The sequence below is a fragment of the Marmota marmota genome, unplaced genomic scaffold (genome assembly GCF_001458135.2).
Source record: "Marmota marmota marmota unplaced genomic scaffold, marMar, whole genome shotgun sequence".
Classification (NCBI taxonomy): Eukaryota; Metazoa; Chordata; class Mammalia; order Rodentia; family Sciuridae; genus Marmota; species Marmota marmota.
Genome location: NW_026000077.1, coordinates 4,024,540 through 4,051,868, shown reverse-complemented (window position 1 = coordinate 4,051,868; position 27,329 = coordinate 4,024,540). Strand labels below are relative to the sequence as shown.

General features: G+C 43.6%; 1 protein-coding gene across 5 annotated transcripts in view; it reads right to left on the bottom strand.

Annotated features, from left to right (window-relative positions):
• Positions 1-6,224: 6,224 nt before the first annotated feature.
• The window catches only part of Vangl1 (VANGL planar cell polarity protein 1), a 52,881-nt gene continuing 31,776 nt past the window's right edge, over positions 6,225-27,329 (bottom strand). For 3 of the 5 annotated variants that reach the window (XM_015502223.2, XM_048814557.1, XM_048814556.1), the window contains exons 5-9: positions 19,993-20,126; positions 18,903-18,941; positions 18,466-18,598; positions 17,382-17,616; positions 6,225-13,195 (exon numbers count right to left, since the gene is read on the bottom strand). In XM_015502223.2, the coding sequence (XP_015357709.1) occupies positions 12,935-13,195; positions 17,382-17,616; positions 18,466-18,598; positions 18,903-18,941; positions 19,993-20,126 (802 nt within the window). In that variant the 3' untranslated portion in view covers positions 6,225-12,934. The remainder of the gene's footprint in view (positions 13,196-17,381; positions 17,617-18,465; positions 18,599-18,902; positions 18,942-19,992; positions 20,127-27,329) is intronic. The other 2 variants (XM_015502224.2, XM_048814558.1) reach the window with 1 other exon arrangement.

Here is a 27,329-nt window from a genome sequence, read left to right as displayed (position 1 = left end):
TTGAGACTACCTTGAAAATCCTGTCTTGGTTTTTCGGATTCCATTCATTCTCCTTTGGTCCAGTCCTTCCTTTCTATTTCTTCTCTGTTTTGTTGGTGTTTTTTCACTGTCTCTGCACTCTGTCCACTCGTCCATGGCAATATCACCCTTGCACATCAACTACCACCTGTGTGCTACTCCTTTCCAATATAGCTCTCTAACCTTGACTTCTTTCTTGCCTTAGTTTTAGATCCACTTGCTCAACTGCCTCTGGTCATCTTGGTTCTAATGCACTTCACACACTTCAAACTCAACACAACACAACATGTAGTTATTACCGTCCACCTGAAACAGCTTCTCCTCCTCCTCATGGAGTCCCAGTTTGGCCATCTCTACCGTTGTCTGTGCACCCTGTTCCCTTCTGCTTCCATGGCATTTTGTGCATGCTCTCGGTCATGACATTTATCATTTTAATTATAACCTATATTTGCGCATCTGTCCTTTCACTAAATTGCAGGCTCCCTAGAAGCAAGAAATTTACTTATCTTTGACTCTCCAGTACTTAGTACTTTGCTCATCACAAAGTAGGTGCTCCTCTATGGAGCTAATAATTGTAGAGCTATAATTCCCCAGCACTACTGGATAATGGAGCTTATAGAGTGTATTAGGCAGCTTGGGCTGCTATAACAGAAGACCACAGATCCAGTGGCTTAAACAACAGAAAATTCTCTCACAGTTCCAGAGGTCAGAAGTCCAAGATGAAGTTGCCAACAGGGTTGGTTCCTGGTAAAAGCTCTCTTCCTGGCATTTATGTTCTGGAAAGGCCTTTCCTCAGCAGCACAGAGACAGAGAGAGGGTGCACAGGCAAGTTTTGATGTCTCTTCCTCTTCTTATGAGGATACCTGTCCTATCAGATTGGGCCCCATTCCTATGACTTTATTTACCTTTGATTCTCTCCATAAAGCCCAATACAGTCACATTGGAGGTTAAGGCTTGAACATAAATTTGGGGAGCACACTTTGGTCTACAATACAGGGCCTCATTATGTATGTATTTCTCCTCTCACAAAATCAGGGAGATGCTCTTCAAGCTGTACTGTGTTGCTATCCACCCAGGTCCAGTCACCCTAAATAAGCTCTTAGAGAAGGAACTGTACGAAGCAGTCCATGATGCTAATCCTTCATGCAGCCAAGGAGTGTGGTCCATAACGAATGTGGTCTCTATTTCACAGACAGAGAAAATTTCCTCATTCTCAGAGGCCTGAGAAATGTGCATTAAGTTAAAATCTTGTTATGGTGCTCCCACATTAGAATCACGAGGAGTTAAGCCAGTCCTGTCTGTAAGTCCTAGGGCCTTTTAGTCTTAATGTTTTAGGTTGGCAGTCATGGAACATTTGTTATGTACCTAGAGTACTATGTTAAGTGCTTCACATGTGTTATCTCATTCTCATTTAATCCTCAGTGGTTTATGAGACACATCTTGCTATTGTCCTTATTTTACAGATGAGGAAACTAAGACAAAGGACTCAAGTAGTTTTCCCATGATCACACAAACACTTGGAAGGAATGTAAAAGCAACCCCATTTTTTTGTTTACAAGGATTTAAATTAAATTGATTCCTTAAAGATCAAAGGATTGCTTATTTTTCTTAGATACTGTGCAAAGATGGACTCAGTGAATTTCCCGTAATATTTTTTATTGCTACAACCAAATGCCCCTTTTTCTTTCATTCTGAGACCATAATCAACTTAAATAACATTTGAAATGTGGACTAATTAGAAACACAAGATTTGGCCATGCTGTTGGAAAAAGAAAAAAAAAGAGATCAGATTCATTATGTTATCCAGAATGAACATTTTTAATGTATTACTGTTTAAAAAAAAATCCCAGAACTTGAAATGAACTTGTCTCTTCTGTAACAAGCTTGTGTCCCATGCAGGTCCTTGGGAATCCCATCATGTTAGTATTATTCATTATAAGTCATTATCAAATGGTTTTTGATCCACAGACCCTGACAACCCAGATTCCTCTTAAATGCTGGTTCCTGAGGCTCTGTTTGAAAACTTAACATTTCCAGGTTAAGTTCCAGGGTTTTGCAGCCCTGTGAAGTGAGCATCAGGATCACACTCAAGTTTTTTTTAGAAAACGCAGACACCTCTCACCAGCCCAGAGCTATGTCCATGCCATCCCCAAAGCTGGGTACTGAACATCTCCATAGTCACGGGGACTGACACAAGCCAAGGTTGGGGACCACCCAACTTCCCACTTGATTGGGTCATCTTATCCCACCTGTGGCTTCCCCACTTCCTCTGTCTGTGGCCTGGCCTCTCTGAGTTCTAAGCCCCGAGTCCACTGCCCCTGGCAAGCTTCCTCTGTGTGTCCCATGGGCATCTGGGATCAACAAAGCTTTGGGGGCTCTAAAGCGATTTCCTTAAAAGGTAGCTCTCTTTCTAAGATATTTACCAATTGAAAAATCAGGTCAAAAAGTCAGCACATTCCAAAATATCACCGTTATTATGGAAAAGCAGAACTTAGGAGACTAGAGTTTAAGAAAATGCACTTCCCAGTTTCCTGCCCCCAACTGAGCCTGCCTAAGAAGGCAGACCCCCCACATAGGAACTTTACCACTTGGACAAGAGGTGGTCACCTACTAACCAGGACAGTAATCAGGGCTAGAAAAAAAGCTCAGCAGCATTTTGGAAAAGGTCCATCTTCGTAAAGCAGGGTGGTGGGAAGGGGCACCCCCCTCTGACAGTGTTCAAGCCAGAAGCCCTAGGGCCCTTCAGTGCCTCTCACTCCGACGTCTGGTGGAGAGCAAGCCCTGCCCTCCTCTCTTCCACTACCATCACTACATTGACAAGGCTTTTTTTTCTCTCATCTGGATTCCTCCAAGGTTCCAACTGGCCTCTCAGCTCCAGTCCAGACTGTGTACTGAAATCAAGTGATCATTCCACAGCAGAAAATTGATCACGCCATGCTCATGCTTGACATTTTTTAATGGCACTCTATTCCTGATATGCTATGCCATCCCGATAGATGTTTAAACATTATTTTTTAGCCTAAGAGGCCAAATAGTAAACTCTGAATGGAAACATTTTGACTGCCAAATGTGGAGTCTAGGATATGGGGTCTGAGGTTGGGGAGGAGTTACAAGTATGTCTTGTAAAAACCCAAAGTCCTTTCCTCCCTATGAGAAGAGCCAAGTCTGAGTGGCACCGAGTCTAGTGATGCCAGACTCACAGGTTAGAGAAGCACTGGACTAGCTGGGGTGACCTCCACCATATACATGGATCACACATGGAGTGTTCATCTTGGGATTATGGCATCCAACTACCTAGTTCAGGATTATGGCACCCATTTGTTAATTTAGCAGAAGTCAAGTTAGCACCAGTGGCAAAAGATAGGGGGATAAGTCTAGCTTTGTCATGGGAAAAAGTCAATTTCTTCTGTAGGACTTCTAAGATCAACATGAGCTGCTTCCTGTCACATCTCTCATGCCATCTACCACTCCCTAACCCTCTAATCTTAGAACCTGAAGTTGGTGGAAGCCGCCTGGTTGCTTAAAACCTCCAAGCCTTGTGGTTCATGCCCTTCTGTCTGTTGGAATGCCTGTCCTGCCCCAGCAAATTCCCGGCTGTCTTAATACCATGACCCTTTTTCAGTCATGCCTCAGGCAAAATGGCCATTTCCTCCACTGAATCCTCACTTCATCCTGCGCAGCCTTCTCTTATGGAATCTACAACGGATTGACCCAGCATGTTTCTCACTTGTTAGTCTGAAATTAACCTTAGGGAAAAGACAGGCTGATTTAGTTACATCTTCAGTGCCTACGTTTTGATAGGTACTTAACAAATCTTATCTAAATACTCTTTAATCACAATGCAAAGTGAATTTTATAAGGATTATCTCTAATAAGAATATGCAAAAAAAACCCCAAATCTAGTGATTATTGAAGGTAAATCTTATCAGAAAAAGATTTTTGGCCACACACCATCATCTATTCAGATTTTCTTAGGATAGCTAATTGCTACATAAATTTTACTACATAAATGGGAACAGAAAATCTCCTTGGTTTAGTTAGTGAGAAAATTTCCAGTGTGGGATAGTCTATTTTTCTGAAGTGAGTAAAGTCTTTCAAAACAGTCATCATGAGAAGTAAAGCAGACTAAGGTGGGGTGGGGGGAAAGGAGAAGCGCCAAGCCCCACACTCTGGGAGTGGGTTGGCCGCAGCCATCTACTTAATGCATCCACAGACCCAAATGTCTGCAAGGTGAATTAACAATCTCTTTGGGGATTAATATGACAATTTAACAATCTGAACTCTTTAGAGCAATGATGACTAGAATTCTTAATGATAATCTTGGGACCTCATAAAACTCTAATAATTCCCCCCAAATCATATACAGTTAGATTGTAGCTGGTAGTTTTGGCATTGAGCATACTATCATGTTCTCATTTGAATAAACATTTGCTCATTCAAAAATTCAACAGATATTACAATAAGATATACTCCATGTATGTATAATATGTCAAAATATTCTCTATTGTCCTGTATATCTAAATAGAACAAATACAAAAAAGAGAAAAAATAAAATAAAAGGATGGACCCTTAAATCTAACCATGTGTAGGTAACTGAAGGCAAAAATGTGGGGGTGAATGGAAGAACTGATCAGAAAGCTAGGAAGGAAAAAAATGTTTGAGTCACCTGTGTCTGTTCTACAAATGCATCTTCATTTTGCCTAAGACATTTTAAAGTCTCAGATCATAGAAGCACATGCAGATACTAACACAGTGTGCATACCCAAAAGTCAATGATGATTTTGGATTGTCCATGCCCATGTGAGCCTGTGTGATTAGAGAATACTTTCAGGAACACGGATGGGGAATCGCCTCATGTCTCCTACAGCAGGAATCCCACCCATGCACACCCTCCTACTGGGGGGTTTTCTCTGGCTCTTGCTGTACCTGGTGCCATCCCAATATCCCTCACTCCACTGCCATGATCTGATGGTGTGTCATCTGAGATTCTTAAAACACCTCCAAATTCTATAGCTATGTCATGGGTAATGAATGAAAAGAAGAGCCTTTGGATTCTATCTGCATACGGCTTCAGTCTTTTCTCTAGCAGGGTTTGCATGCACAGTTATGAGCTGTGCACATCTTGGCCGATGGCCCGAAGAAAAAGCTTATCAATAATCTGCACAATGAATATCTTCAAGTCAGTTGCTTTCTTTGATCTTTGACCATGCAACTGATAAGAATATAATCGTGTACTATCAACATTCCATGTAGGTAAAGGATATCTGAGTTTAGCAGTAGGTAATTATCAACATTTCTCTGTCAAATAATCAAGTTCTCTTTAAACAGACCTACCTAAAATAAGTAATTTAAATTGAATTGCCAAGCAAGCCACTCACAAAAACAATCCAGTACTCACCCCTCACCCCAATCCAGAGTCTGGCACTTTTCCTCTTTAATTGACTCAGTTATCTTTTTTCAGTGGATTTACTCAAAATCAAAAGGCCTGCTTCATCTCCAAGTTTTAGGGCCTAAGGTTTCCATTTTTAGTTATCCATTCATTCCAAACATTTTCTGCACCATAAAATGATCATAAAAAGCAACCAGTAGTTTTTGCTACAATAGTAATTCTACTTTCCAAATCTATTAAACTGTCTTGGTTTTCATAAAAACATGACAGGTTGTTGTTTTGGTTTGGATGTGAGGTGTCCCCCAAAAGCTCATGTGTGAGACAGTGGCAAGAAGGTTTAGAGGAGAAATGATAGGGTTAGGAAAGCCTGAACCCAATCAGTGGATTAATCATCTGATGGAGTTAACTGAGTGGTGCTGGAGGCAGGTAGGGTGTGGCTGGAGGAGTTGGGTCCCTGGGGGCACACCTTTGGGGTGCATATTTTGTATTTGGAGAGTGGAGTCTCTCTCTTTGCTGCCTGACCATCATGTGAACTGCTTCCCTCTGCCAGACTCTTCCGCCATGAGGTTCAGCCTCACCTCAAGCCCCAAGGAATGGAGCCAGCTGTCTATGGACTGAAACCTCTGAAACTGTGAGCCCTTGAATAAACTTTTCCTCCTCTACAATTGTTCTGCTCAGGTTCTTTGGTCACAGCAGCGAAAAATGCTGACTAAAATGGTTGTCTTTAAGAGGAAATCAAATTTATGCAAGAGTGAAAATGTTCCCTTACAAAAAAACTTTTTAGATTGAAATAATCACACAAAAGAAAGAAACAATATACAATTTGGGATTTCAGTTTATTTTCCATGTTTACAGAATAAAAAATGTAATGTGTAGAATGTTTTATAGTTAATTGAGATGGGGGAGGGCTATCACTGGAGGACCCAAAAGGGAACAAAGTAACTTGGATACCAGCTGTACTGTGACCATGACAAATGCTAACACTGCTACTAACATCACAATGAGAAGAGGCTTTGAAGCATAAACTTGGAGATGTAAATGGACTTGCATAGATGATTGCTGGTGTCTAATTCATTCATTTACATATTTAGGAATGTCCCAATAGAGCCCACCACCCAGTTAATGCAGCAGCTCACACTCAGGCTGTCTTATACATATAGTGACCAGTGACCTTCAGCAAAGCCAGTTTGCAAAACTGTCCCTCCAAGTTACAAAGTACAGAACTAATTGGAAAGAACATAAAAGGTCACTGACCACATTTTTTGCAATTGACTCCATCAGAAATAGATAGAATGATTTTATCACTGAACTTTCTGGTTGATGCTGGAGTAGAAATTCAGAAATGTGGAGTCCTGCTAACAAAAACAATTGTCAATTAATCTCTTCTCAAATAATCCCTGGCCCAGGCCTCTCTGGGCCTCTCATTAGCACCACTGTTGAGGATGTGAGTCAACTACCCTGGGGAGTCAGTATATGTCCTACGTCATCCTTGCTGGTGTTCTGCCCTCTATGCAATAGTTGTATATATAAATGACAGCTTAGAAATAAAATCTGGTTAAACACGTCAAAGTTTAGGGGTCCCAGAGTAAAATCATCATAAAATAAGGAATTATCATTAAAGTTTAGTTTTTCTTATGTTCCCCCTAAGTACTAACACATAAGTACTAGTACTGACATAATACTAAGCACTTAGTACTAAGCACTTAGTACCTAAATACTAAGATATAATACTTCAATTTTGTGTGTATGTCTGAATATTTCTGTATTTCTGGAACTGAGGGGCACTTGCACATGAAAGCAATGGCCACCTCTTTCTTCCTGGTCTCTAGAACAGTGATGAATGCGCATCTATCTAAATCTCCCACAATAAGTTGAACTAGACTTGTCACCTGCAGATCAGATGCCCAGGTCCCATAACTAATTCCCTGAGCAATAGTTCCTTCTCAGATGAATCTTTCCTAGATTTCTTAGGGTTTAAAAACTCCTAAAGGATGAGCAACTTCACAAATGAAGGCTCCTGGCCACAAGTGAAATTTCAGATAAATAGAAACACATGTAAATCCAGGCGGCTGCACATTCAAATATTGTGGTCCATATCTAAATCCGGTGCCAAAAGAAGTACCTAAGACACAGTTCAGATAATAGCTTGGGGGCTTGTTGCATTTGTCCCCAGGGCTTAAGAGAAAAGTCTTTTATTCTAAGATAAAAACACTGATGTTTCTGAGGGAGACATAACTGGTAGGCTGGTAGTGCCACATTGAAAGCAAACTCTTCTGTGCTGCCTCAGGCTTTAGGAATCTTGGGGAGACTCTAACAATGCATTAAAGAGATTTATTTCACAGGTGAAACAAACTGGGTTACCTAAGAAGAAACGGGACAGGACCTAACCAAAAGGACTCAGAGAGTCCTAAAGTCTGATTTTATTCAGTAGTTTTACATTTCTTGCCCACCCTTTGAAAGCTCATTTTCATTCTGTAGGAGAAGCGACCCTGAGGGATGAGCACGCCACCCTCCCTCTCCTGCCTCCCACTGAAACAAGCAGCTGGGCAGAAAATGGTTGACGCACAACTGAATCAAAAACTTAAAAATAGTTCCCCACCCGAGTCCTATTTTCTGTTTTGTCAAGTCCTGAGGGCAGGTGTGGGGAAACAGTGGGATGCAAATTGCTTGCTGAGAACACTCAGTCAAGGAGCCCTGCCAAGAACCCCAGGCTCCAGACCTCCCAGGCTGCCCTGCAGACAGCATCTCTCCTACCAGGGCTGAGCATAAAGGTGTCCGGTGTCCTTTCACCAGGAGGAGGCCAGGCCAGGTGCTCCGAAGGCCCCGAAGCCCATTCTGCACCCAAGGCCCAGATGGATTCTGCACAAGCCAGCAGGGAGGGGAGGAAGTTGGGGAGGCAAAACTCCAGGTGGCTGCTGGGACCAACAGCACTCCTGTGTCTGGCAGCAGCTGCAACACTGGCTGTCTGGCAGGCTCTCCAGCAAGAAGGGGCCGTTTTGAGTTCTTTCCATGGACTACCCCAGGAAACCTTCCGGCCTAAGGGAGAAAATCGAAGGGACTATATAGTGTGAACCTCAAGTTGAAAGAAGTGATCCTGGCTCCCAAGCAATGCCCCACTGCAGGTTCTGATGCAAGGTATGACTCTAGGTCCCTCCTCCACATTCAGAAATGCCAAGCCACTTGGGTCATGCTTTGGGGTATACTGGACAGAGAGGGACTGGTATCAAACACCTCTTTGAAATTCCACCTACTGGCCATGGGTCCTCGGGCAAGTCCCTTCCTGTCTGACCTTCCTTTTTTCTCACCTGCAAAACTGAGTAATTCTTATCTCAAAAGAATGTGGGGATTGCAAGGCTGTGCAGAGCAGGATCTGATATACAATACCTGATAAATATGTGTCGGTGTGCTTCCTTTCCTTCTGTGACCAACACACATTTTGTCAAAAAGTGATCCAAAATCTAATATTCTGGGCATCCGTGTGATTAAAGCTAAGAACAGTGGTTCTGATGGAGGATCTAACCATTCAAGAACTGCACTAGGGGCTCAAGAACAATCCACATTTTATTTATAAAGGAATATGACATGGTAACATAGTCGTAAATTCACAGTAGTGATTTATTCTCTGTATGTAACAAGATCCATAAAGCAAAAACACTACCCAGAAATACTTAACATCACTTTATTCTAGCAGGGTCTCTGCTGCAGGATGATTTAAATAAATATACTGATATTTCTGTGCTACTTTTAGTGACCAATCACTGGTTATTTTTTCTTTCTTTCTTTTGGTAAGTTATATTAAGAAATAGATAGTAAGGCTTCCAGGGTAGTGAAGTTTGAGTAGTAATTCTCATAGAGCTTGACCTTTCTTTGTTTCTTGCCGTTTTTCAGGTTATAGGATCCCAATGCAAGAATCTAGCTACTAGGAAATCTCTCAAATAGGGCATCTGTAGCAACACAAACACCCTCAGGCATCCAGCCACATACACATTCACAAGTATCCGCTGAGACATACACCCACCTGCCACAGGTAAGACGGAAGTTAAGATGGCTATGTACATACGTGCCATCTGCCTGTTACACAGAGAAATGCTCACATCTATGGGAAAAAAACACACACACACACCATGTAGGGGCCTTCCACAGCTGAGCTCAGGTGGAAAAGGGTAAACCAAAGGCTCGACTTTGCTGGTTTCACTGTGTGTCTGGAACATTCACTTGGTCCACAGGGTGGTGGTGAGGGGAAGCAGGCAATCAATTCCTATCATCCAAGCTGCTGGAGGGATACCAGAGCTATAAACTGTATAAATATGTGCACTTGAGAAGATGACAGGCAAAAAAAGGAAACAGACCACCACCATTGACTGTCCCCAGAAGGGACAGGGTGAGCACCTCATTCCTCTCCAACACATGCTAGCATGGCTGGTCTCGAAAAGGGAGTCCCTAGCTCCCAGCAATGAACAGCAATGCAGCCAACACACCAGGGCCACCTGGCTCTCACCTTGTGCTATTAAGAATTGGTCATCTTTGTAGATTTCAAGAGGACAGAGGAAGAAAGGCAGATAATAATAGTTCAGCCCCAAATGGGTGGTCAAGCATTTTCTCTACGGCTTACTTTATGAACTTCAGCAAAACGATGATGCATTTTGATTTAATAGTACATGATAGTACAAAGAATGGATAACTCTCCAACTTTCTCTTTTCCAACTCCCAGAAGGCAGGCTTTTACAAAATCTAACATTGAGTTCATGGACTATTAAAAATTGTCATATTTTTTTGAAAGTACATACTTATCATGAACAAAAGTTCCCTATTGGTTAACACTTCACCAGGGAAGCCAGCAATCTGAGACCTATACTCCTCATTAAGCTCTTCTTTCACATTTAATGTTAGATTTTAATAACTTAGGTTGAAAGTTATAGAAAATCTATAAACATTTAAGGTAAATGAAATCCTATCTCCTCTCATAGGAACATACACTCTACTAGCCTTGGGGCACCGTTTTGCCCCATTAGAAAGAACAGCCCGCTGTTTCCAAGAACTGAAATAAAAATTTATTGTGTTCAATTGTGCAATGCAGCTTTCTGCAACCTTACATTTTTTAATGCCATCTACATAGTTCCCATTGCACCAGTAACTCTAGCTATTAAGATGTCGAAAGTACAAAGGCTTTATAAGGATCCTGTATTTGATTTTGTTACTCTTTCAAGAAGGACTCAATACAAAGTTCGTGTAAAAAAAAAAATCGATATTCAATTTAAAACTGAAACAATAATTTCAGAAAGTCTGACATTCTCCTGTACAAAGAGTGGAAGAGGGAGACGATGGGGAGAGGAGGAGAGAGAAAATAAATTCCTTAATTTAAACCTTTCTTCACCCTGCTGGGAATGTACATGCCAAAGTGAATGAATCCAACTTAACTCCTTCCAGACTGGTAATTTAAGATACGGTTGGAAGCCCAGTATTTTAAAATGCTAATGAACAGTATCATTACTGACTCTAGGTACACACGTTCACGGCACTTCCCAACTGCACCGTATTCATGGCACAGTGGCTGGTCTGAGATGTTCTCTTTACGTGGCCCAAATCTCACATATATTCACCCTCTCTTATCCTACCTATGAAATATTTCCTGAGAAAGACATCATAAGGAATTTCCAGTTTGAAGGGACCCAGAGGCAAAAACGAAGAACAAAAAGCACCATGGTTACACGGTATGTGTTTTTCATAAACAGAACCATGCTGTTGAATCGTACATCCTGGCTCCACGCCACACCCACAGCTTTCTCCTCCTTTCTTCTCCAACCCATCTTTTTGAGCTGAAGGCTGTTAAATCAAGAACAATGTTAACTTTTTCAGGTACAGTTGTAGTTACAGATATCTCAAAGCCAATTTTAATTTTAAAAAGGACCCACAAAATACCACGCCGTTTGCAGAATGCATGGAATGGCAAGTGCGTATGCAGACACATTGAACAACAGACATTTTAACACTGCCATCCTCCACTGAGACGAGATAACTGGTCACCCTAAATATTGGGGAAAGGGAAGAATGATTACTTTTAATAGGTTCGCTGCAGATAAAGGAGGGTAAACAGAAGCACAAACAACTGAAAGGTATCTAGATGTGGCTCCTGAAGGCACTCCCCTGCAGCAGGATTTTGCCCAAGACAGATCCCCTGCCCACAGTTTGCAGCAGCTTGGGGAGAGCCCTCAGAAGCCAGCTGCCTTTAAGAAACAGATCACAGAAGAACCATTTTGAACTAGAAGATTAGCTCCCTAATCTCCTTGCCCCATACTCTGTAGCCTCCTCCATTTTCCTTCTCTCCACCTGACCAACAATTGAACAATTGATATATCAGGAACCAAGCAAGCCCCCAAGCAAGTGGCTGAGGTGATAAGTTGCACAGTGACTGTGGTCAGAAAACAACAGGGACTGGCCAGCAATAGTTGCCAGTGTGAACGGCATTGTTTGGTCTCCCTTGGCAGGGCAGTTTGAGTTGCATGAGAACTTATTGCCCTAGGAAATCAGATGGCTTCAAATGGCACCTGCCCACCTCAGAGTCACAATGTTAGTCTCCCCTAGTTGGTATGGATCCGTGGGGAGAAGGACAGGGTAGGGTGGAGTGGAGCTCCTGCTGCAGCCTAGGAGGGCATGCCAGTAGGTCTGCTCTACTGGGTTCTACCTGGTGGGCCATACTTCCCTGTGGAACCCAAGAGCCTGTGGGCACATGTGGAGATCTTTGGAGGGCTGAGCTTGCCTAGCCAGGGTTGCCCGTCAGGTAGGGCCATGGTATGTATGTATGCTACAGAGGGTGGGATGGAGTGAAGTCCAGCTGGGCGATCCCAGGGAGACAGGAAAGGGCTCCCTGGTTGAACGAGCAGAGGAATGGGATCAGAAACAGAGCAGGAAGGTTTTCTCTTTGAAAAAACAAAAAGTTAATCACTTAATAGCTGTTATCTGATAGTGCACATTGTGTGTGTGTGTGTGTGTGTGTGTGTGTGTGTGTGTGTGGAGGGGGGATCTTTCTCTGAGGCATCTAAGGCAACAAAGAACAAAGATGAAGGCTAGGAGTCTCTGGAACTGCCCGTGATTCCCACACGGATGTGCAGTGTCTGGTGACACAGAATCAGATGGGTCCCCTAGAATCCAGAGGAGGTTGACCAGAAGCAACGGGGGATGTGGTCCTGGATCTGGACGAGAGGCAGGGACTAGTTGTAAGGCGAGGCTCCCGAGGACGCAGCAGCTCCGCTTTGGTTTACAGCCGTCACAGACTCCAGAGAACGGCTTTTTGAGAAGTCCCCTCTATGAAAGTCAGGGGCCACCAGTCACTTTTTGTCAGGATGGCTATCCCCTGCTTCCTTACAAATAAAGTGCAGATGGTCAAAGGATACTGGTCTATCATCTGCCAGTTTCAGTCATCAATGAAGAATAAAAAAACTTTTTTTTTTTTTAAAAAAGACACCCCTCTGGACATATATATCTCTCTATATATTCTTCTTTTTATATAAAGACACAAATATAGGACTTTTAAACTGATGTCTCAGATTGTAGGCGAAGAACGAATTTGTGAGATTTGGGGTCTATGAACTCTTCGGAGAGGACGATGAATGGAATTTTCTTCACGTTGACTACGAGGCTGAAGTCCAAGCATTTAAGGACGAAAACGATTCCATCCCGTAACCCGTTCGTCACCGCCTCGTCACTAATCAGTCTCCACTGCGTAGACAGCCAACGCTCCTTGTCATACTGCAAGGTGGGTCCCGCGCTGAGGTATCGTTCTAAGAAGGCCTGAAAGGAGAGAAAGATGGTTATGGAGGAAATATAATCCGAGGGGAGTCCTGCCAGCAGCCATCTGCACACCTAGGAATATGTTTTCCAAGTACAATAAGACCTCAGGGCGGTGCTTTTCTGGCCACAGCAAATTCCCACCAGATCCTCCCAGTTGAGTCATTACTGAGGAGGGGAGACTTCTTGGACTTCCTCATTCCCTTGTGCCAATCTCCAACCAGAAGGTGAGGTGGTGGTTCCCACAGACGTGGGAATGTGGGGTGGCTGGCAGCCATGGTTACTTGGAAGTCATTGTGACTCCAAGGGCTGGACCCCTCTGCTTATACTCCTCTACCTCTTCCAACTAAACCAAGTATGCCTTGGGGTCAGGGTAAACAGCAGGCCCAGAGAAGTACTCAGTAAATATGAATAGTATACTGAAAAAGCAGATCAACATTCTAGCATGGACCAAAGTGTGTGTTTCATGACTTACTGATATCATGACCTTGCTCCAGATATTTCCCTTCTCCTTAGGGGGACATAACAGGGCTTCCAGGAAGAGGGGAGGGTTAGTTCTCAGAAAGTACTCAGAGCCCTGCCTGGCATGCAGTGAGCTCGATCACTGTGAACACTGTTACTGCACGTTGAACTAAGTGCCTACTTAGCCAGCCAGTGTTCCCCTTCCCTCTCGTGGGCTCTTGCTCCACGATACCTAACTCCCTGGAGTATTCTGGCTGAACTCCATCTTCCTAGGTATTATTCCTCCTGCTAAACACTGTTGTTTTCAGCAAATTCCTCCCTGTCCTCCAAATCTTCTCAAACCATGTCTCTGAATCTCTCAAATGGGATTCACATGCCCTTCTCAAAGCTCCTATAATCACTGGCATGGTCCCATGTGACATTTATTTTCTGGACAGTTATTGCTGACTTCACTGTATCGGAGAGCAGGAACTGTTTTTCTTTCTTTTTTTTTTTTCACATTTGAATTTCCAATGTGTGTGGCATAGACTAGGAGCGCCATAGCATATATATGAAATCAAATGCAGACACTGATTAATCTGTCAGAAGAAACTAAGAAGAAGGCAGAAATACATATAGAAAAATACTGGGATATATCAATCTAGCCTTAAATAGAGATCAAGGACAGTTTTTAAGTGGTTTCCCCTTCCATCCATACCTCTCTGCTACTGCCAGGTACATTATTTCTGATCTATGGTGCGGCATCTTTTCTAAGGCAGAAAGTGGGGGTCCAGCTTACTTTCTCACTTCTAATATAAAAGTAGCTCTTATGAATCATAAGAAAAAGAAATACCTCATAATTAGAGAAATGATTCTAATAACCTATAGAAGAATTATCACTGATGGAAAATAATATGAAATTTTTGCTATCACATTAATAACTAAAGAAATCTATAATAATAAAACCTTTCCTCCTCTCAGATGGTCAATGATTAAAAAGCATGATAATGCCTCATGCTGCCAAGAATGTGGGAAAATACAAATTCGCAGATGCCACAGGCAAATGCAGGAAAAGAAACCCCCCCCTGAGAACATAATTTGGCAGAATCTGTAACTTTGATCCTGCTGTTTCTCTACTAGAAATTTATCCTTCAGATATGAAATACTGACAGAGATACATATGTAAAAAAGTGTCTCTCACTTCAGCCCATTAGGCCAGGGGTGGAGAGACTTCTCTACAAATGCCAACAGTTGCAGCTTTTCCAGCAACACTCTATCCTAACTCCTCCGCTGATACAGCAAAAGCAGCCACAGTGGTATGTCCAGAAAGGGCGTAGCTCCATCCTATACAATGTGATTCACAAGAACAGGCAGCCTCTGGCTTTGAATAATGAACCTCTTAATCCAAATGTGCATCAATAGGCAATCAGTTAAACAAATCATGGTATCTGGGAAGAAAAAATCATAGAGCTTTACATGAAAAAAGCAGGTTTCCAAAATATATACATGGAGTGTGATTCCATTTCTGATTTTAATTTCGCGTGCACTCACACATACACACACCTATACCTGAATGGATACACACCAACTTAACAGAAAGAACTGTTGGAGGTGGGGGATGAAAATGGCAATTATTCTACTAGACTTGTCCTTAGTATTTGTATTTTTATGCTAAAAATACCTATTATTTTTAACTCAGAGAAGTGTAGGCATTTTAAACAAAACAGGAAGCAAACAGGAAACTAAAAAAATCTTGAAAAAGGGAGAACAACTGTTTGTTCTATAGGATACAAGCCAAGGCTCTGCATACGCAGACTTAATTTTCTTCATTTGCAAACAGTGTAGGTACTTTGTTGCATTCTGCTTTTTTGTAACTTAATACTCTTAACAAAAATTTTTCCCCACATTTCAACAGGTAATATGCCATAATTTGTCAATCACTGTTATGTTTTTAAATTATTTCCAGTTTTGAGTTATGACAGGTTATTTTGCAAAATAAATAAATAAATAAATAAAAACTTTATGTATATTCTTGTATATAATCATCCCTGCGTATCCACGGAAGGACAGGTTCCAGTCCCAGTTCCTCTTCAGATACCAAAATCAGGGAAAGCTCAAGTCCCTCATAAAAGGAAGTAGTATTTGTATATAAGTCACACACCCTCCTCTATTCTTTATTCTTTGAATTACCACTAGATTACTTACAATATCCAATACAATGTAAGTGCTATTCAGAAAGTTGTTATTCTGCATTGTTCTGGGAATGATGATAAGAAAAAAACTGTGTGCGTGTAAAGATGCAATTTTTTTTCCTGAATATTTTTCATGTATATGGAATTTATAGGTGTGGAACTCACAGATATGGAGAGCTGATCGCTTATCAGATTGTGCTGAATATCTTTCCTAGGAAAGGGATTAGTGAGTCTCATATGGAAAACCTTATTCCTTACTGAATATTTCAGTATTTCTTTCCTACAGGCTGTAGGACTGATAATAGAACCAGCAGGATCCTCATATGGTGCAATATGCTCCTATGTATAAATAGCTTCCAAATGCACGATGCCAAGCTCAGTCACTTGTACCATGTGATCTACATTTACATATCACCATACTTGATATCATTCTTAACAATCCAATGAGGTAGATATTATCCCTATTTTATAAAACAAGCCACGAGTGTAGAATAACTTGTGCACAGCCACAACCAATGTGGTAGGTGGGACCAGAATTTGAATCCACCACTGTCTAAAGAGATGGCATATGCTAATCTGACTCTACTTTGCCTCCTTGGCCACAACTCTCTATTATTATATGGATGTTCTTTAATATCCCTAAAAGTGTATTGATTCATAATCCAAAAGACCATTCAGCAAAATTAATTCTACAATATAGAAAATTCCCAACAAAATGATGGCATGATTTTGATCAACAGCAATGGCTATTTCATTGTCCTTATCATGACAGGTGCTATTTTAAGCATTTCATATAAATTAATTCTTTCATCTCTCATAGTGACCAAGTGAGGTAGGCATTACTATTATCGCCAGTTTTCAGGTTAGAAAATTGAGACACAGAGACATGTGGTATTTGCCCAAGGCTGCACAGCTAGTTGGACGAGGAGGAACCAGGTTAGAATAAGTCAATTCAGCTCCAGCACCCACAGAGCAGCCCTGACCACCAATCTATCCTATTTCTAGGTAGAAATTCTTTCCTCTCCTAGAATGTAGAGGACTTTGAAAGGCAGATTTAGAAAACAATTGTACTAAGGTAAAAGACAATGAATAAGAATCACTAATTCTTATTCCTTGGTGTTTTAGAGAAGGTTTTCATTTTGTCATCCCTTTTACCACCTGGATTAGGCTGAGCATCTCTAATCCAAAGATTCAAAACCTAAAATGGTCCAAAACCCAAAACTTTCTGAGCACTGTCATGATGCCACAGCCTGATAGCCAATGTACAGAAACTCTGCTTCATGCACAAAATAATTTAAAATTCTACATAAAATCACCTCCAAGCTATGTGTATAAGGTGTGTATAAAGCATAAATGACTTTCCTAGTTAGACTTGGATCTTATGCCCAAGATATCTTATTAGGCTCATGTGAATGTCCCAAAATTTGGGTGAGGGGAGCCCAGATGTGAAACATTTCTGGTTCCAAGCATTTTAGATAAGAGATACTCAAACTAATAACACCCTGAATCCTGACTGGTCATGTTTGGTGATGAATTGGGCCGGCCGAGGAGCGCACCTTGGGCGTCATGCTGTTGGTGATGCAGAAGGCCAGGTGCTGCAGGATGCTCTCCATGCTGTGGTAGTGCTGCTGCCGAGTGGTGCGCAGATACTTCTGCAGCGCCCTGGCCATAGAGGGGAAGATGGCCTGCGCTGCCTCCCGAGGGTCCATCACCTCCCCTGGGGCTTTCTGCTGCTCCTCAGCCTGGAGACGCTGGATGTGGATGAAGGCCTCTTCCACTGCCACCACCAGCCTGGAAAGTGATGTGACACAGTCATCAGGGCAGCACCCATTGCAGGCTTCAGAACAGTCCCACAGGACCTTGGAGGGCCACCTGTCCAACCTACAGGAGCCTGGCCACCACCATCTCGGCCAGGCTCAGTCACACAGCTTGCACCCCTAGCTGTTCTCCAGAGGGTTGAGGGAGAGGGAGAAAAAAGAAAGTTAACAGCAAAAATTAGATGTGGGAGGCAGGCACTGGGCCTGGGATATGAACTCTGTTCTCAATTTTGCTACCGATGAGCTTGGGAAACTTACTTTAATCCATTTTTCCATCTCTATGATGAAGGTTTAGATAAAAAGAGTTGTAAAGCCCCTCAAAGACTGGCTGAAAAGAGATCGGCACACACCGAGAGGTAGCTGTTGTGCAGAAGCAGCTTACAAAGTACCAGAGTTCTGTCCCTTTGATCCAGCCACCCACCCTGTAGCCACTGGAAAAGGGAAGCAAGAGGCACACCACACATGAGGGCCATCACCTTTGTCCCCTGCAGTCAACAGAAGCAGATCTGGAAAGCCAGCAAGGATTGAGGGCGTAGAGCAGGACCACTTCAAGGCAGGCCAGGCATCACCTGGAAATCTGTTAGAAATGCAGATTTCCGGGCCTCATCCCAGACCTACTGAGTGCATAGGGATGCCCTGACCCTGTGACCTGTGTTCACAAGCCCTCCTGGTGCTGGCTATAAAGTCTGGGAAACACAGGAGCCAGGTACACTCCAAGGGCTCAGGCAGATCATTTGTAAATAGAAAGTTCATTTGGGCAGAATAAAAAGAAAGGGGAAATAAATCCACAACAAAGGGGCATGGTGTGGGGAGGCCCACATACCTTGCTCTCCGCTTCTTCACCCGCCGTTCATGCTCAGCCTCTTCGTAATACAATTCGTTGTGGCTGGAGTCCCTGCGCCGAGCGGCCGCAGCGATCATGGCCCGGGACTGACCTGTGGCATTGTTACTGGGGCCTTTGGGGAAAGGACGAGGAAGAAGAGCTTTACTACCAAGGGGCTGGGAAACAGCAGATAACTAGAACCGCAGTCCATCAGCATGGTCCACCCAGCCCCCAAGAAGCCACATACAGTCCCTACAAGTCACTTCCCAGGAGGGGGAATAGGACCCCGGCTCCACTTTCCCTATGACCAAAGCAATGAGAGCAAGGAAATCTAACCCCAATCTGATCAGGGGAAATAGAGAAGGATCTCAGAATGCTCAACACTTAAAACACTGGCCAAAAAACAACACCCAGAGTGTGCTGAAGATGTCACTTACCATCTGTTACACAAAGTTTCAGTTTGGCCATAAGGGCAGCTGGGACATCACATGTCAGCAAACAATGAGAGAGAATGAGCAGGGATGGGAGAACAAGGACAGACAGAGAAAAAAGAAAGTCAAGGGACATGAGACACTGGTCACACACAGGAAGACAAGCTAGGCTGGAACGTCACGGCAGCCACAACGTTTACAGAAAATACCCATGCTTAAGGACATGCAAAATGGCCCATCTGTTAATTCAAACTTAGAACCACCTTGGTTCTATCACTGCTGACCTTCTTATCAGAAAGACATGGCAGATTTCAGGCTTTCTAATAATGGGTGGCTTACTTGGCTGGTGACTTGATTTCACTAGGGAGAATCTACCTAAGTTTTTAGATCACAGGTGGAATTTACCAGACCTTCAGGATTTACCAGGAAGCTCTCACCTTGTTCACTGCCCCGAAAAGGCAGGAAGGATATTGCCACCAGAAGTGGGCATAAATAAATCGACTTGTTGACAGCATAATCCTCTTCTAGAGTTGCAAAGCTCTTACCCTGACCCAAGGTGCCCTGCAAGAATGACACTGGGGTCTTGTTTCTTGCACTTTACCATCTGACACCCTGAAACACAACTTGGACTTCCCCAGCCTGGCCACCAACCTCCTGCCATCTACCTCCTAACCAGGACTGAGAAGTGTCTCCTAAGCATTTCACCAGGTGCCCAAACCACCGAAATTTCTAATCTGAATGGATCTGGGTAGCTTTCTGAGTCTTTTTATAACTTCTTCAAATTTTCAAAAGTTGCCCTTTCCTAACAGCTTTCAATATATGCGATTCCCAGCAGGAGGCAGAAAACACACCCACTGTTGTCTTCAATCATAAAAATCCCCAAATGAATAAACTTCCCACATCGTCAACATTCCTCTGCAAATGTTTGCCTACATTCAAAAAAAATAAATAAAAAGGAGAAAGAAATTGTTCTGGAATGAGAAGGTACACAGGTAAGCACAAAGAGAAGGTAGAATCCAATATACCATGACATTTAAACTACACCATCACTCCAATGTGCCCCTGCACACACGGGACACGGTTTCCAGGTACATACCATCTACGTTGTAGACTTTCAGCCCGGCCATGTGCTTGGCTGCCCGGAATTTGGAGGCTGTGAGGAGGTTCGGGTTATAGATGGTGAAATCTTTGTAGTAATTTTCCAGAACCACCAAAGCTGCTCGTTGGATGCTGCAGAAAGAAGGTGAGATTAATAGAAAGGCTTTTTCAAGGGATAAGCAGGTCCTCAGTGAAAAATCCTCTTTCTGAGTCAGGCTAAGTAACAAAACATAAGGATAATTTCCCTCCAAAGTCGGCTGAGCTCCCCACACACCCTGTGTCACCAGGATGAGACCTCAAAGACCACACTGAGTCTCACTGACATATGGCTTCCCTGTCTTTCTCCGGGCTCCGTGATTAGCTGTATTTCATCCGGCCAACAGTTGGAAGAGGAAGAAGTGACAAATTGTCATGGACATTTAGACATAGGTTGTGTGCAGTATTTCCTATTTTTCCTCGGTTTACAAAAGAGAAAACTGAGGATGCCAGAAAGGGCAAGAGACTTAAAGATGGTCACAGAGCTCATGAGCGAAAGAACAAGAGACTCAGGTTTCCAAGGACCTTGTTGAGAGTTCTGTGTCATACGCCACCCTGCCCCCAGGAGTAAGGAATCCTGGGGCTTAGGTCTATATCGATCAGCAGCACAATGGCAGTCACATAAGGGCAGAGTCCTTAAAAGAAGGCGACAGCTGAGATCACTTGAGCTTCATGGTCCACAAGGCCTCCGACCCCTGGACTGGCTCTCAGCAGGATGTACGCAGAGAGTGGCCATCTCTCTCCCAGTGCTCAAGGTCTCTAAGCTTTCATCTGCTAGAACCATGGGTGATCCCTGGGGAAGCAGAGGACAGGAAACGTCCACTGGGAGGAGTGTACATGGGGGGAGGGCACCCGTACTCAGGAATGAGCAAGGGGTGACACAGGAACACACTCCTGGTGCCAGATGCAGGATAAACATGACCTCAAAGAGGAGTTTGCTACAATAAGACCAAGAGTTTTACATGCCCCATCTCTCTTGGCCCATACAATCATTCAAGGCAAGAACACTGAAGCTCAACAATGTTGGGTCAGACACACGGGAGAGCTGGGATTCTGATGCAGACTCAAACCTCCTACCTGGGCTCTTTCCGCTATAAGATGGAGCCCCTAAGTATGAGTGTATCCTAATGTCTGTAGATCTCCAAGCTCTTCACCAGCCATCAGGGTACTAAATACCATAACTCTGTTTTTATCTTGCCCTTTTGATTCTCATTCCTAGTTCTCTGCTGAGTCTTGTGAGGGTGATTTATAATAGCTGGAGCACCCAGCGGGTGGGGGCAGGCAGTGTCTTTGATTCCTGGATGACCATGCTGCATTCCAACACTCTCAGGGAAGCCCAGGGATCTCCACTTCACACCAAGACAATGAGGCCCCTGCCCTACCAGCTGGACAGCAGAGAAACTGCCCTGTCCCCTTAGGGCTCTGCTTTAAGAGTTTAATACAGAGTCCAAAGACAATCTAGAAGTCAGTCAGCTAATCTCCTTGAGAGAGCAGCCTCAATTAGTGATCTGCATAATAACACAAACACACACACACACACACACACAGAGTCATGTAAACCAAAGGAACACTGTCAGGGGAAATTTGGTGAGGATCAACTTTGTGTAATGGAAATCTAAGATTCCTAAAAGCCAATTCCTATTTTGAAAGTCCTAGTCATCCCATCATTCAGTGAATTACTCACCATTTATTTTGAGGGGAGTGGGGGTACTGGGGGCTGAACCCAGGGGTGCTCAACCACTGAGGCTGTTTAAAGCCTCACTAAATTGCTAAGGCTGGCCTCAAATTTGAGATCTTCCTGCCTCAGCCTCCTGAGTCACTAGGATTCAGGCATGTGTCACTGTACCCAGCTCACTCACCATTCTCATACTTAGGGACCTGCATCCACCAGCACTGGGACTATAAGGATAGAGGAAGGATAGCCAGGTGCATGGAATGTGGCAATGTGACAATGAGCACGCTCTTATTCCAGAATACATGGGGACTGCACAAGCACGCAGAAGAGCTAATGAGGGTGCAAGATCAGCTTTCCTGGGGAGGTGGCCCTTGAGCCGTGTTTTGTGTCACTGTGGACTTCTGTGCAGAGGTCCACCCTGCTTGTCCTGAGCTCTTGGTGGCCCTCCAGTTCACTGTGCTCCCAACTTTCTCCCTCACCCTCTGCCTGTGGCATTCTCCCCAGGGGGGCGGGTACTTCTCCATGCCGACTGCACCCAGAGGCTTGCCACGCCCCGCCCTGAGTAGTGCACGCACATGCGTCCTTGCACACTTTACTCCTGGCCCTGTCCCCAGGCTGATTTTCCAGAGTCTTTGGGCTTTTGTGGGACAGGGAGCTCCTTTGCACAGACATGAGCCTCAGTCAGACAGACAGACACTGGGGACCACGCTATTTCATCCCATGCTCCTACACTGACCTAGACTGTCCCTGGGTGCCTGGCTTCTAGCAGAAAATTATTTCCCTGATCAAAATTTTAAGATGAAATGGCAATTTTAAAGGTTCTCCTCAGGCCCAGTTTCAAAGTAAAACTCTCCTGCGGTTATAGGTTTTGCATTTCTATTCAGCAAGGCCACGAGGAGCAGCCCAGGGAATCCCACTAAGTCTGTCGGTGAGGAAATAACTGCGATCTGCAACGCCTCCAGCCCACGACCACCAACAAGTACCCTGTGCTTCCTGGAGAAGGGGCTCTGTCCCTGCCCTGCTCCAGCAGGACTCCCATCCTGCTGACTTCCAGCAGACACCCTCCAAACTGGGGCAAGTCCCTGGCATCTGACCGTGGAGCAAAGCCTAGGCATCCCCTGGAAAGTGCACAGGGTTGGGACAGGTACCACTGGACAGAGACCTGTTAAAGTAGAGGTCTCAGTCTCCTGAAGGCCTGAGACCTGCTGCTCTGAAAAAACCACGCAAGGGAAGAAGTGCAGGCATCCTCCTCTGGTCTAGCACCTCCTCAGAATGACTCAGAGACAGCAGGGGACCTGGCTGGCAGCCCAAACTGACAAGCTAAGACTGGCACAAGCTAAGACTGGCACTGAAGGACTCTCAGCGTCTTTTATAAATGCCTCCAAGAGCTGTGCACACTCTCACCTACAGAGAATGGTCTGACAACACATCTAGCAATACTGGGGAATGAGAATTTCCACAGGACTCAGATAATACTTCACCAATATGCCTAATTAAACAAACAAACAACAACAATAACAACAAACAGTTGTGATCTTTTGGACAGCATCTTCAACAAATGGTGCTGGGAAAACTGGAAATTCATATGCAACAAAATAAAATTGAACCCCTATCTCTCACCATGCACAAAACTTAACTCAAAGTGGATCAAGGACCTAGGAATTAAACCAGAGACTCTGCGTCTAATAGAAGAAAAAGTAGGCCCTTATCTTCATCATGTGGGATTAGGCCCCAACTTCCTTAATAAGACACCTATAGCACAAGAATTAAAACCAAGAATCAACAAATGGGACGGATTCAAACTAAAAAGTTTTTTCTCAGCAAAAGAAATTCCTGAGGTGAACAGGGAGCCTACATCCTGGGAACAAATTTTTACCCCTCACACATCAGAGACAGCGCTTATCTCTAGGGTATATAAAGAGCTCTTTAAGATAAGCACCCCCCCCCAAAAAAAAACAGAACTAATCCAATCAATAAATGGGTCAAGGACCTGAACAGACACTTCTCAGAAGAGGATATACATTCAATCAACAATATACAAAAAAAAAAAATGCTCATGATCTCTAGCAATCAGAGAAATGCAAATCAAAACTACTCTAAGATATCATCTTACTCCAGTAAGAATGGCAGTCATTATGAAGACAAACAACAACAAGTGTTGGCGAGGATGTGGGGAAAAAGGTACACTCATACACTGCTGGTGAGACTGGAAATAAGTGCAGCCAATTTGGAGAGCAGTATGGAAATTCCTTGGAAAGCTGGGAATGGAACCACCATTTGACCCAGCTATTCCCCTTCTCGGACTACACCCAAAAGAACTAAAAATGGCATACTACAGGGACACAGCCACATCAATGTTTATAGCAGCGCAATTCACAATAGCTAGACTGTGGAACCAACCCAGATGCCCTTCAAACAAAGGCAAACCCTTCCACTAATCCCAATCTCTAGACCAGGTCGTCTCTGGGCAAGGAGGGAGGTGAGAAAAATCAAGTTGGTGAGAAACTGCCACTGCTCTTACTATGATTATGTTCAGAGAGCAAAGGCAGTGACCTGGCTCAACAGTCCCCATGCAGACCTGAACTACAGTCAGGGGGAACCAGACTATGGAGATGGCTCCATCAAAGCCTCAGGCAAGAAGCCTTCTCCCACGATAGAGAACTCTGAGCTCAAACATGGAGAAGCCTGAGCTCAATCAATATTACATGCCAATATATTCTCCTCTACCATTCTCCAAGGAAATATACCTTCCAGACCACACAGATTCGTGGAGAACAGCATGCAGTGATATGCCTGGTCATACCAAAAGAAATTCATTCAACATCTACATGTGAAAACAGAAACACAGGAACCCCAGATACACGCATGAAGACAACACGGACCAAGAGGAGGGTGGTGTCATCAGTGGAAAAGAAGCTCCTCTGTTGGGCTTGGGCCCAACCGGAACCCAGGGGAAGGAAGAGGGAGCAAGGGGTCAGCACAAATGCTGAAGGAATCTGACAGCTACGACTTCACTTAAAACCCATTGTTGACCAGCTTGCCTTACTGGACTATTTTCTTTTTCTTTTTTTAAAAAAATTTGTTATTATTAGTTATACATGACAGTAGAATGTATTCTGACATATTATACATATATGGAGTATAACTTCTCATTCTTCTGGTTGTACATGATGTAGAATTACATTGGTCATGTGATCACATATGCACATAGGATAGTAATGTCTGATTCATTCTACCGTCTTTCCTATTCCCATTCCCCCTCCTTCCCTTCATTCCCGTTTGTCTAATCCAAAGTACATCTATTCTTCCCCCTCCCTCCATCATTGTGAGTTAGCATCCACATATCAGAAAGAACATGCAGCCTCTGGCTTTTCGGGATTGGGTGCCCTTCAACAGATGAATGAATAAAGAAAATGTGAGATATATATATATGTATATATATATATGTGTGTGTGTGTGTGTGTGTGTGTGTGTGTACATGTACATATATGTGTGTATGTACACACACACACAATGGAATAATACTCAGCCATAAAGAAGAATGAAATTATGGCATTTGCTGGTAAATGGCCTATTTTATTTAAAGGACAGAGAAGATGGAATATGAAAGGATGTGGTCTTTTGTGTTTACACAACCACAACACTTCCAGTGTTGACAACTCCACAGACCACAGTGGCAACAGGGAAGAGGGGGGCTCACCTTTGTACTAAACTTGGAAAGATAGTCCAAATTGTGGTTCAGAAAATCTGAAAGATCTGTGAAAGATAAACTAAGAAAACAAGAACACAAACCCTTCCGCCCCCAAATGTTCTACATACCTGTACCTTCCCCTGCCTCCCCCAAGCTCTGTGCCCACCTGAGGGCTGGTACAGAGACAATGGAAGGCAGCATCACAGCAGAAATGGTGCCGATAACATGCAGCCAGACTCTCTCACCTTTTCTTGGATCATAAAAAAAAGTTATTAATTTCTCCAAACCTCAGATTCTTCATCTGCAGGATAGGAACAGCAACCCTGAATGCCTTGTTATATCATGGTAAATGGGATCAAAATACTCACTGATATACAGTATATTCCCAAGTCTACAGAAATGATGGGGACGTGGCACTATGGCACATTCTAGTAAGAGATGACGGAATCCAAATACGGGTTAAGGCTGCATCAGCATGTGACAGTTGCTCATGAGCTTAATTATTACTGGGAAATTCTGAGTTCTAGTACTTTCCAAGACTTCAAATTTAATTGGCATTTAAAGCAGGAAAAATACTGGAGCCTTGGGAGTTCACCATCTATTTTCCTGCTTCCTAAAGAGGAGCTGCTGGCCTGATTTAGGTTTGTTCTAAACATGAAGTAAGATAATATATTTTAAAGTGCTTGGCTCAAAGGAAATACCTCATAAGTGGAAACCATCATAAGCTCATAAGTCGGCATAAGTTACGGAGGCCAGTCTGTTTCCCATATGTACCTGCGTCAACCTCCCCACCAAAGCCTCACTGCAAGGGTGTTGCTACAGGACATGAGCCATGGTGGGTCCCTCTGCGTGGCTATCCTTAGGGACAGAGACCATAAAGTTAGGTTACTCTTTATTTCAGTATTTCCTCCCAACTGTAAGCTTCCTGGAAATAAAAACTCCCCCCAGGGAGGAGTCCACAGTGCACAAGGTTGAAACAGCACGCACCTTAGTGTCAGAAGGTCTGGATTCCAGACCCGATCTTGCTACTCTAGAACCCTCTATAAATCATTTCACTTTCTTGGCGGATGATGGAGAGAGAATCCCCACCACTGCATGTGGTTGCTGAAAAGAGCAAATGAAATCATGCCAGTGAAAGCATTTTGTAACTTTACAAAGCATTCTACAAATAAAAAATGAATCATATTGCTAATGATGGGCATGAGCATCTTGGAACAAGGATGGGGCTGGTTGGTGGCTGGATAATTCATGCAGGGCCTGGGCATAAAACCACAATCCAACTTCCACCTATTTGGAATCACTGTTATGGTTTGGGTCCTAAGTGGACCCCAAAGGCCATGTGATGTTATTGGGGGACGGTGAAACCTGTAAGAGGAGTGGTCTGGTGGAAGGAAGTTAGGTCACTGGAGCACATCCTTGCTGGGCACCTTGGGACACCAGCCCCTTCCTATCTGACTCTGCTTCCTGGCTGCCATGAAGTAAGCCGCTTTGCTCTGTCTGCCATGTGCTCCCTGCCATGTTCCATCTCACCTTGGGTCCAAAGGAATGGGACCAAGTGACCATGGAGTAAAACTGTGAGCCCAAATCTACCTTTCCTCCTAATAAGTTGATTATCTCAGGCATTTGGTCCCAGAATTCTAGAAATGGAGGGAATCTTAGTTCACCCAGAGATTCAAGAATTGAGAAAACTGGAGTCCACTGGACTTAATCTCCTAATCCATCCATACACCAAGCCTATTGATAATGCCTTGAACGATCTCCAGCCTCGGACTGAAAAGAAAGTTTTCTCTCACATGGAACTAAAGTAATCTTTCTTCTCCTGGCCTACCCACAACTTCCTCTGGGCTCAAGGCCCTCTTTCTTGTTAAAGTACATCAGATACTTGAAGGAAATAACCGTGGCCATAAACCATCTCCTTTAAAAAAAAAAAAAA